Source organism: Sus scrofa, chromosome 3 (genome assembly GCF_054392235.1).
Source record: "Sus scrofa isolate SSC_HxYL_T2T_F1_AM1 chromosome 3, Sscrofa_HxYL_maternal_Yorkshire_Landrace_v2.0, whole genome shotgun sequence".
In the NCBI taxonomy this organism is placed as follows: domain Eukaryota; kingdom Metazoa; phylum Chordata; class Mammalia; order Artiodactyla; family Suidae; genus Sus; species Sus scrofa.
In genome coordinates this window covers 91,423,699-91,435,090 of record NC_139385.1, presented here as the reverse complement: position 1 = coordinate 91,435,090, position 11,392 = coordinate 91,423,699, and the positions used below count along the sequence as shown (strand labels likewise).

The 11,392-nt window shown below is 41.5% G+C and overlaps 1 protein-coding gene across 18 annotated transcripts in view; it reads left to right on the top strand.

Moving 5' to 3' along the window:
* The first annotated feature begins 1,908 nt into the window (after nucleotides 1-1,908).
* EHBP1 (EH domain binding protein 1) overlaps nucleotides 1,909-11,392 on the top strand; it is a 350,789-nt gene continuing 341,305 nt past the window's right edge. For 10 of the 18 annotated variants that reach the window (XR_014841824.1, XR_014841825.1, XM_021087477.2 and 7 more), the window contains exons 1-2: nucleotides 1,934-2,272; nucleotides 3,110-3,509. Coding sequence is in view for 15 of the 18 variants with exons in the window: in XM_021087477.2 (XP_020943136.1) it covers nucleotides 3,406-3,509 (104 nt within the window). In the remaining 3 variants the exon portion in view is untranslated. Of the gene's footprint in view, nucleotides 2,273-3,109; nucleotides 3,510-11,392 lie in introns of all 18 variants that reach the window. The other 8 variants (XR_014841826.1, XM_085019092.1, XM_085019090.1 and 5 more) reach the window with 1 other exon arrangement.

The following is an 11,392-nucleotide window of genomic DNA, read 5'->3' as shown; positions in this document are numbered from 1 at the left end:
TCTTGAAATTTTTCACAACTTGAGAAAGCTTCCCTGTAAACCTATACACTTCTTTTTTTCAAGGAAGGGAAAGAGTATTAAAAGAAACCAGGATAGATGTTCTCCTGTGGTGCAAAGGGTTAAGTATCCAGTGTTTTCACTGCAGCAGTCATCTGGGTTGCTCCTGTGGTGCAGGTTCTATCCCTGGCGGGGAACTTCCACATGTCACAGGTGTGGCAGCACACACACACACACACACACCCCAAACAAGATAACCACATGAGAAAGTTTGAGAACTTCTGAAGAACAATAATACTAGAAAGGATGCAAAGTCCTCCTAATTATCATGTGGGTTGTTCCTGAATGGCAAATTAGATTAAAATAGTTATGACCATTTCTATAAATTAGCCACTAAAGAAACCCTCATACACTTAAAATCTTTTAATGATGCAGAATATATCACTATATGAGATCATAATAGCTATAGGTTGTAGTGACTTAGTAAACTACTCAGGAAGGGCACCAGAGAACTCTTTGATTCCACAAAATAAGAATCAATATATTATGGTTATTTTAATATTTAAAAATTAAGACTATAGTAAAATAAGTGATATCTATGCCCATTTCTGTAAAATGTACATTGTGTTCTTGTGGTATTATTAGATCACTTTATTGCAAATGGAAATAGAATTAGATACTAGATTCAAGCCTTCTATATCTTCCCATCTCTCCTGATTATTCGGTATCTCTCCTTTTCTTGCCGCCCCATGTCTTCAGATGAGCTCAAGTTCTCCCCATCACTGCCCTCCTTCCAGTCCTTCCAAGAATACTGCCCTAGATCCTAACACCTTTCAAGCTACTTTGTCCATACTCCCTACTCTCTATCCTTAGTAAGATTATAAATGACCTTTGTTTCCAGGATCCAGCTTGCTTATTTTCTTTTCATATTTTAGCTTCCCTTTCTTTTTTCAAACTATTGCCCATTGCTTGTAGGGTGCTGCTACTTTTCTGACCATTCCCTCCTCAGTCTCTTTCTCGTTAACCTGGCTTCTTCCTCAAATGTTGGGATTCCTGCCAGATTTCATTCTTTGTCCTCTTTACACCAGAGGTCTGTGAACAACCTAAAATTGAAAGCAAATTTTTGTGTTTTATGACAGGACACATTTCCCTCCTTGGGAAAGTATCTATAGCTTTTATCATATTCTCAAAAGGGTCCTTGACTCTTTTAACAAGGTTAAGCGCCCCTGTCCTCACACCCTCCTTAGGTTATTCTCTTCTTTGCCTATACCAACCACTCCCAACTCCATCTACAGTCAGCTTATTGAATCCATTGAGGACCAGTTGACTGAATGTTGGGGACGGAGAGGTGGGGGGGTGGGGGCGTCTGGCCGGCTCATTACAATTAGAGGAAAAAACCCAGGAGGTGAAAACGGGGCTGTGAGAGGAAACACCCTAGTAGCGAGCGGCGGAGAGAACTGTAGAGAACACCACCGTAACCGCACTGCCCACAGCTGCAGTGAAGGCAGTCCTGCCCTCGGCTCTCGTACTTAAACCAGAAACCCCGCCCTTCACCCGGCACGCCTTTGACCGACATCCACCTTCAGCAACCACCTTCTAGCTCACTATAAACACTCCTTTACTCCTCCCACCTATCGCTTTCCTCTCCAAGCCAATCAAAGGAATGGGTGGGATTGTCCTCATTGGGTTCCAATTTTTTTTTTTTTTTTTAAGAGAAGGGTAGCCTGTGAGCCGCGTTCTGGCTGGGGGAAAAACACTTCCAGAAGTGGGGGCGGGGTGGGGCGGAGGGTGGGGCCCTGTGATGGGCATCCTGTCGGCCAATGAGGTGTCCCTGCCGCTCAAAGGCCCAAGCGCCGAGGTGGGCGGGACAAGCGCGGGACCTGGCCAATGGCGGCGGGGCGGACGGAGGTTGAGCGGCCGTGGGTAGGGTTAGTGTGAGAGGTGCGGCGGGGGAGGTAATGATGATGGTGGCTGAGGAGAAAGGCGGGGGAGGGGGTGCTGGGCGCTGAGCGGCGGCTCTGGCAGGGTTTTGTAGGGTGGGGGACGGTCGCGGGGAGACTCCGTCCGGGAGGGGGCGGGCGTGAGGCGCGCCGTCCGCCTGAGGGACTGCAGACCCCGGCTCCCGGGAGCGCCGCGGCTGGCTCGGCTGTTCCATGTGGCTCCGGAGGGGATGGAGGACTCGGTGGCGGCGGCGGCGGCTGCTGCTGCGGCGGCGACGGAGGAGCGGCGCTGAGGAGGGAACCGGGCCAGACTCAGCCCGACAGCGGGATTAGAGGTGTGAGGAGGGGGTGGGAGTGGACGTGCGGCGGGGCCGGGGGCTCGGGAATCGGGCTGGGGTCTTCTGGCATCGCCTGGGTGACAGGGACCACGGGCGAGCCACCGCCTGCCTCCGCTGGGGTGCAGGGGGTCTGGGCTCTGTGCTGGAGGAGAGAAGGCTCCAGCGGCTGTTCCCCGAGGATGGGGGAGGGAGGCACCGCACCCCGCTCCTCGCACTTGCCCCGCTGGTCATTGCTTCACTCCCATGCAAGGAGTTTCCATTTCCCTCCCGTTGGCAGCGAAGGTGAAGGAGAGCCCAAATGGCCTGGAGCGGGACACTGCCCTCTCTCTGCCTTGAGATTTCCCTCCACTCCTCTTTACCCATCCATTTCCTCCCCCCGACTCAACAACAGCATTCTTCCTTGCTCCTTAATTTGTTTCACGCACATATTCTAGGACTCAAAGCTATTAATCGGCTGAAAAACAAAGTTTATTTTAAAATTCTCCACTCCTTCCTCTGACTAGCGGTGGACATTAAACAGCATCCCTAGACTTTCCCGCTCTGCTCACCCTTCTGTGATGCTAGGAGAGGGAGGTAGGGCCCCGACTTTCGCCTCTTGATTGTTATTGATGCTGATTACCTGATGTGTTGCTCCACGTCTTCGGTGTGAATTGTAATTTCTTCTTGGTGTCTCACATTCTTGATGTTAGCGGCTTTTGAGGTTGGTGTTTTGTTTCATTGTTTGAAAAACATGCGGAGAACTGGGGTTGTCTGTTGCAGTGTTACTTAATATGGGTGGTTAGTCACTTTTCATGCTTCTCTCCTCATATTTTTCTCTTTGTTTTTGCTTTTCAGTCCTCCAGAATACACATCATATAGCCCCTGAGGTGGAATGGTGATGTCTCCATGAGGGAACCTCCTCTCACTCATCCTGTCATGTGTGTCATACTCTTCTTGACTGGGCCATTCATCTAAGATGGGATTTACCCTGTGAAACAGGGAGAAGACATATGGACCCCAAACATCATTTCAAGCTGTAGTTGAGTTTTTTAAAGTAGAGACATACATGCAAAACTCCTTTGCTTTGGATCCTCTGCTTTGTTAAAGCTGCTGTTGCTAACCCAGAACTGCTTCAGTGTTAACTGATCATCATGGCTTCAGTCTGGAAGAGACTACAGCGTGTGGGAAAACATGCATCCAAGTTCCAGTTTGTGGCCTCCTACCAGGAGCTGATGGTTGAGTGTACCAAGAAATGGTAAGAGGTGCCTGGGCATAGAGTTGGCTGTGCTGTGGCCTAAACTCACTGTGGCCTAAACTCTGCTTCTTCTGACAGCAGATTTACCTTTCTGCAGTGCACAAATGTGTAGAAGCTGGGCGGGGTGCAGGTTACTCTAACAAGTACTGTGATGTACACTGTTGCTGCTGTTACCGTCCCTGTGGGTTTTAATCACTGCACTTCAGTATGGCTCAGAGGACTGTAACTATGAGAGCACATTAAGTACAGTAGATTTGGTCTTGGGGTCTTTTATTATTAGTGTTAGAACAACTTTGATTTTTATAATTTTAAGGAGACATCAAGAATGACTATTGAAATATTGTAAACACATATGCATATATTTTGACATAACATGTATGTCTATGTTTAAATAGGGTTTTAATACAGAAATCTCTTGTAGGGTTGTGATAACCTGTTTTATTTTGTTCTTAATCTTTCTTTGCTTTTTTTTTTCTTAAAATATTTTTTCCTCATTTGAATACTAGAATGCCAGTCCACACAGTCTTAGAAATTCTTTTGTTTTATGCTTAGTCAGGCAACTGTGTTTTATTTTAATTGCCTAATGGGATACATTTCTTGGCCAGACTTAAGGAAGCAATTAGTAGTGCTGGTGTATGATTTGCTTCTTTCCATTTGAGCAAAGCATATATAGGGCTTTCTTTTCACTGCCCTGATGATAAGGAAGAAGAATTCTTATTTTGTCAGAAAAAAAAAGTTAGTCTTAAGCAAATGGTACTTTGGTTTTGATTTATTGCAGTGGTTAAGCAGTATTACTGTAAAAATAAGTCCATTTCATTGTCCACATGGACTGTAATCTCATGTCTGTATTAATCTCTCTTTTTAACATCATTTTTATTAGATAAAAAATAGCTTGCTCTACTCTAGAACACTTAAGGCATATCTGAATATTTGCTTGGAAACTAGTTTCTGAATGCTTTCCTCTTGAACTTGTTAGGAATGTTATTGTATGTGCAACTTAAGAAATGCATGGACTGATTACCTACTTTATACTAGGCACTATTGCTATAGAGTTGAATGTAGCATAATTTCCCACCCTCAAGGAGTTCACAGTCCAGGGTTAAGACAGTCGTGTAAATAAATTCTCTGTGATAGGTGCAATAATATAAATATGTTTGATGTAGGGATTTTAATCTGTTCCTATCACTTTACTGTTGCAGATCCTTGTGGGGACTAGTTCTTTACTCCTTTGTGATAGTTTTCATATCTACAAAGGCAGTTGGTACCACTTCATAGGAAGGGTTCTTATGAACATTAAATAAATTAATACTTGTAAAATGCTTGGAACAATGTCAGGCACATCGTAAGTGACCAATAAGTGTCTTTATTATTTACAAAGTTGACAGAGAAGGAAATAATCAACTCTTTAAGGGTAGGGTCTGGTCTTGGGATGGCTTTCTGAGAGCTGAACTGAGCTGAGTTTTGAAAGATTCACAATAATCGGCCTGGAAGCTAAGGGGGAAGAAGTGAAGGATATTCTAGACTGAAGCAACAACCTGTGCAAAAGCATGGGGGCATGTAGTATGTTGGAAGTTCAAGCAGTGTAGTGGGATAGCGATGGAACTTAAGGTGCTGGGTGGGAGGAGTGCAATGGGCTGTGATGTGTGAGAGGCAGGCAGGATTCAAAGATTAAAAAGTACAGTGCTTTTATGATGGCTTGGACTTTATTCTGTGGGTGATGGAGACATACTAAAAGGTTTTGAGCAGAAGAGACATGAAGTTTACATTTTGGAAAATCACTTGGATGACAGTGTGGAGTAAAGATCAGGGTGGAAAGGGTGATTAGAGGCAGTGATGGTAGGGTAGCTATTGCAATAGATAGAGAGAGAAGTCTTAGACTAAGTCAGTGGCAAAGAGAATACATGAGAGGGATATTTTGGACACAAAATGGGTAGGACTTGGTGGTCATTTCAGTAGGCGTCTGGAAAGGAAAATGAGGGATAGAAAAAGGTCTAGGTTGACATGCAAGTTTCAAGCTTGAAGGACTGGGTGTACTACCAACCAAGCTAGGGAATACCCGAGGAAGATCCTGATTATAAGTATTTCTTAATTTGACAGTATACTGGAGGCATCAACTTTAAGGTGGTTACATTTGAATCTTTTTTCTTAAGGGAAATAGAACATATCAGGTGATTCTTTAGTCACAACATTAATTTCTTCCTCACAGTTTGCAGGATCCCTGGATTTTATTTTTTCTTGAGAAGTATGTAAGTTACTGTTAAAGTGTCTCAAGGTGAAAGCAAGAATGAAAATTTAACTTAATTATAGGTGAATAGATGGCTTAATTATTTTTAGGAATGGATATTATGGTATACCTATTAAATTAGATTTTTCATAAGATCTGGCCTTAACCCTAGAATTTTTAGACATATAGGTTTTTTAAAATTTTATTAAAAAATATTTTTTGGCCATACCCATGGTTCTGGAGCTAGGGATTGAACCCATGCCACAGCAGCGACAGCTCTGTCCTTAACCTGTTGAGCCACCACGGAACTCCTAGACATATAGTTTTAAATATTTAGCGTTTTTTTTTTTTTCTTTTCTCTTAGGGCTGCACCCTTAGAATATGAAAGTTCCCAGGCTAGAGGGTGAACCAGAGTTGCATTTGCAGGCCTACACCACAGCTTGTGGCAGCACTGGATCCTTAATACACTGAGTGAGGCCAGGGATTAAATCCGCTTCCTCATGGATACTAGTCAGGTTCTTGGTCACACTAAGCTACAATAGGAACTCCAGGAGTTCCCGTCGTGGCGCAGTGGTTAACGAATCCGACTAGGAACCATGAGGTGGCGGGTTCGGTCCCTGCCCTTGCTCAGTGGGTTAACGATCCAGCGTTGCCGTGAGCTGTGGTGTAGGTTGCAGACGCGGCTCGGATCCCACGTTGCTGTGGCTCTGGCGTAGACCGGTGACTGCAGCTCCGATTGGACCCCTAGCCTGGGAACCTCCATATGCCGCGGGGAGCGGCCCAAAGAAATAGCAAAAAGACAAAAAAAAAAAAAAAAAAAAAAAAAAAAAAAAAAAAAAAAAAAAAAGCTACAATAGGAACTCCAAATACTTTGCATTTTTCCCCCACTCATTTAAAAATATAGTTTAAAGCTAAAAAGATGACAGTGCCCAAGGAATAACATATTTGTTCAATGCACTCAAATTTTATTTATAAGTGGATCCTTAAATAGAGCTTTAAAATCTTTTCATTATGTACAAATTTGTTGTAATGACTTTTAGTTAGTATTTCTTTTGCCTTTTCATTGAGTCCTTGTGATAAATACAGATTAGGCCCAATTTCTCTACTTATATCCTGTCGTTTTCTTTCATTCCTCATTTTGATGCTTGCAAGAATTCTTTAATTGTTAGATATGTGTGCTAAATTAGAATCTATTTAAAAGACTCAACAATAAAAATAGACTTGGACATATAGTAAGAACGTATTTTATCAACAACCTTTACATTTTATTTATTTATTTATTTATTTATTTATTTTTTGTCTTTTTTTGTCTTTTTAGGGCTGCACCCACAGCATATGGAGGTTCCCAGGCCAGGAGTCTAATCGGAGCTGTAGCTATTGGCCTACACCACAGCCACAGCAACAACAGCAATGCCAGATCCAAGCTGCGCCTGAGACCTACACCACAGCTCATGGCAATGCCGGATCCTTAACCCACTGAGCAGGGCCAGGGATTGAACCTGCAACCTCATGGCTCCTAGGCGGATTCGTTTCTGCTGCGCCATGATGGGAACTCCCAACCTTTACATTTTAGGTATTGTTTGGGGCGGGGTATGGAAAAATAAAAGGAGAGGAAGAAATCTAGAGATGCCAATTGAATAAAGTGAAAGAGGCATTGAAGATAAATTGCAAGTGTTAAGAGGATAAGAAAATAGATCTAGTATAAATTAGAGAAGAAAAAATAAAGTATGAAAAGAAAGAACAGTTAGCATTCCATTGGGATTGTGCCTTTAGAGATAACCTGTGTATATAGGTGCCATTGCCTTTTAGAACCTTGCTACTTCAAGTGTTTCCTGAGAAAGAGAATTTGCAAAGCTTGGGAACCTGTTAGAACTGGTATCTCTCAGGCCCTGTCCTAGGCCTACTGAATCAGAATCTGCATTTTAATGAGATCCTTAGTATGCATATTAAGGTTTAAGAAGCAGTATTTTCACCAGGATAAAATATCTTTAAAATACACTGATTTCTACATGAATTTGAAACTCAAGGGAATGAAAATGAAAATCAAAGGATTCAGGAAAGGCATAGTGTGTTGGTGGAAGAGGGTAGTCAGAATTAGGATATGTTTTCCAAGGGAGAATGTGCTTTTCTGTGATTCAGGAGAGGAGAAATATTTTCCATGTTCTCTTGACATGGCCATAGGGTATAAACCTGGACATGACAGATAACAGGATAAAGGTAAGGGTTTCAGGAGGCAATCTTTTTTTAGATCTAGGTAGGCCATGAGCAAACTCAGAGTATTTAACCCTTGATCAAAGGATGGATTCTATACTTTAGAGGGTTTGGGGTTTCTGCTTTCTCACACTTCTTTTTATTGCCACCTTACAGTATTTTACCTTTGCCCAAGGTTGATGTGGCATGTTTCCTTTAGTTCAACTGGATCTAATTCATGCTTCTTTCTTGGTGTAGTACCTCTGGAAGTTAAGTCAGAAACAAAAACCAGAAAGACTTCATTCATCTGAGAGAAGGACACTATACTATGAGATCCTATTCCTCATTGCTCCTTGATTACCAGTTAGAGGCTCTAGCAAATTTGGAGATGTTAAGGGTTTATATCCCTTTCTCTTATTATTGTCCCCAAGTCTTTTAATTATTAATCTTCACTTAATTGATGTAGTTGTTGGCAAGTGGTGAGATTGGCCATTGGAGTTCAGTTTGAGAGAAAGACTCTTCCTGTCTTTTCTTAGTTTTTTTTTTTTTTTTTTCCTGTTCCTTTGATGCCTTTAGATTTCTGAGAGAAGTCTTCACTTGAATGATGTTTAAGAAAACTACTTGAAAGTTAACAAGTTGTGGTTGTGTTAATTTAAGTTGCAGAACTCAGTTCTGGTGGAGCTTCCTAATACTTGATGAGAACTGTTGTGTGTGAGCATGTATTATATTTTGTGTGTATGTCTCTATCCTCTATATATATATGAATATATTTTAAAACTTTTTTTAATATTTCTTCTATATAAGCCTTAGTTATGGCATTCAAAAAGTATTTAAGGTGCTATAAAATTTTCCCTAAAAGGTATAAATATATTTTTTTCTGATTTTTCTGTTGTATCAGTATTCCTTTTTCTCATTTTTGAGTGTAGTTTTAATTATAATTTATTTTAAAAATAGGCAATGTAATCGGATGGTTCAAAATTCTAGAGGTACAAAAAGGTATATATATCTTTGAAGGTAACTCCTCATTTTCTCCATTATTCTACACCTCTTTGCAAACTTGGTGACTCAGGATTCGGAAAGTAAAAAAGTAGCTCTTCCCAGTGCTTAAGTGTGATGCTGACCTGTTAGATAAAATATGAACTCCTTAATCTGATGTTCCAGGCTCTCTGTAACTGATCCTAAACTAGTTTTCCAATTGGACATTAGAATGCTACATGCACTGTAAGTATTCATTTGAGGTGTTAAAGCCAATTGCATTGATAATTACTCATTCACATCTACTGCTTTGAGTAGCTTAAGTAAACATTTCTCTGTTGACCGTCTAATGGAGTGAGCTAGCTCTTTACACCAAGTGGGCCTTGATGTAAAGAGCCCACTTTTGAAATACATAAAAAATAAAAATCGCTAATTGAAAACAAGCTTGATATGTTTTAGTAGTGTCTGGAAGACCAGTGTGTCTGCGACACAGAAGAGCAAAGAGTAAAATGATAACAGGTGAGGCCTGAGAGATGGTAGGAGTCAGATCATATATGGTCTTGAGGTCATGGTAAGGGTTTTTGAAATTTTTTTTTTTTTTGTCTTTTTACCATTTCTTGGGTCACTCCTGTGGCATATGGAGGTTCCCAGGCTTGGGGTCCAATTGGAGCTGTAGCCGCTGGCCTACGTGTCTGCAACCTACACCACAGTTCACAGCAACGCCAGATCCTTAACCCACTGAGCAAGGCCAGGGATTGAACCTGCAACCTCATGGTTTCTAGTCGGATTCATTAACCACTGAGCCACGACGGGAACTCCAGGGCTTTTGAATTTTAAATGTGATAGGATGTTATTGGAAAGGTTTGAGGAGGGAAATAATATAATGTGATTTATTTTAAAGTGATTATTCTGGATAGTTTGTGGAATGTGAACTATCCTGAGTAAAAATGGAAGCTAGGAGACTGTTGTAGTAGTCCAGGTAGCAAAGAGGTAGTGGTGTAAGTGATGAGAAATGGTCAGATGTATGTAACACATACACATGCTCCTACCACAGTTCACTGGGTTATAACTTACATTTTTACTGCAATAAAACAATCCATAAATTCATTTAATGTATATAGTTCAATAAGTTTTGACAAGTATATCAAACCATATAAGTAGAAATAAATTCCTTGAAGGTTTAGTTGACAGGAATTGATGATGTAAAGTGAGAGATAGGTCGGTAATGACTTTAGGAGTTTGACCAGAGCAACCAGGTGAATGTAATACTAATTACAGGGATGAGGAATCCTGGGGAGGACAAGGTTTGGCATGATGGAGAAAACAAGAATCGGCCTTGCTTTTCGAAAAGTTTGGGAAAACAAGCCGGAGATCTTAACTAAGCAGTTGATTTTAAGTCTTGAACTCAGGGAAGAGAAGAGCCTGGAGTCTCTTAGTATATATATAGAATTTGTAACTCTGAGGCTGTAGGAAATTTTCTCTGGTGTTGATATAGATTAAGAGAATTGAGGACTGAGCCTTAGGACACCTCAGCATATAAAGGTGGGGAGGAAGAGGAAGAAGCCAGCAAAGGAGACTAAAAACTATCGGTAGCATGGTAGGAGGAAAATTAGAAGTGTGTTTCTAATTTCCAAGAAACCAAGTGCAAAATGTATCAGAAATGGAGTATTTAGCTGTGTCAAGTACTATTGAGAGGCTGAGCAAGATGACCATTGGATTTGTCAGGTTAGAAAGAGCTGGTGACATTGAGGAATGGTTTCAGTGGAGTGGTGGAGATGAAAGCATTAGATTGGCTTAGAAGAAAGGAAGTGGACACAGTAAGTATAGATACTTTTCTTGGAAAATTTTGCTACAAATCAGAGAACTAGGTAGTAGCCTGGAGAAGGACAATAGGTCAAAGTATATCTTTTGCATGGAAGATATTGCAGCATGTTTTTAATGCTGATGGAAATGGTAAAGAAGGGAAAACTGATGATGTGCTGGGAGAGGAGGTAACTTCAGGGGAAAGGTCCTTGAATGAGAGAAAGGAAACAGGATCTAGTACACAAATGGAAAGGTTGAACTTTAGAAGCAGGGACAATTCATAGTTACAAGGAGGGAGGCTGAGTACCTGGGAAGAGAAGCATTTAGCTTGCTAGACTTGGTTGCAGGGGGGTTGGACCTTCTTTTCTGTTGGCTTCTGTTTTCTCAAGGAAATGATATTATAGGTCATCATTCCAAGAAGGAGGTGACAGAGTTATTGAAGGATTGGTGAGAGAAGAGGAATGAACTTGTCAAAATGAGAATGAATTGAGTAGGGAAACGTAGAAGGATTGCTGGGTAGCACTGAGGACCTGCTTAACTTTGTGATCATAAATATATTTATTTTTTCTTTTTTTGGCTGAACCTGCAGCATATGGAAGTTCCTAGGCCAGGGATCAAATCTGAGCCACAGCTGTGGCAATGCTGGCTCCTGAATTGTGGTCGTAAATTTTAAGTGAATGCATTCAGCAAA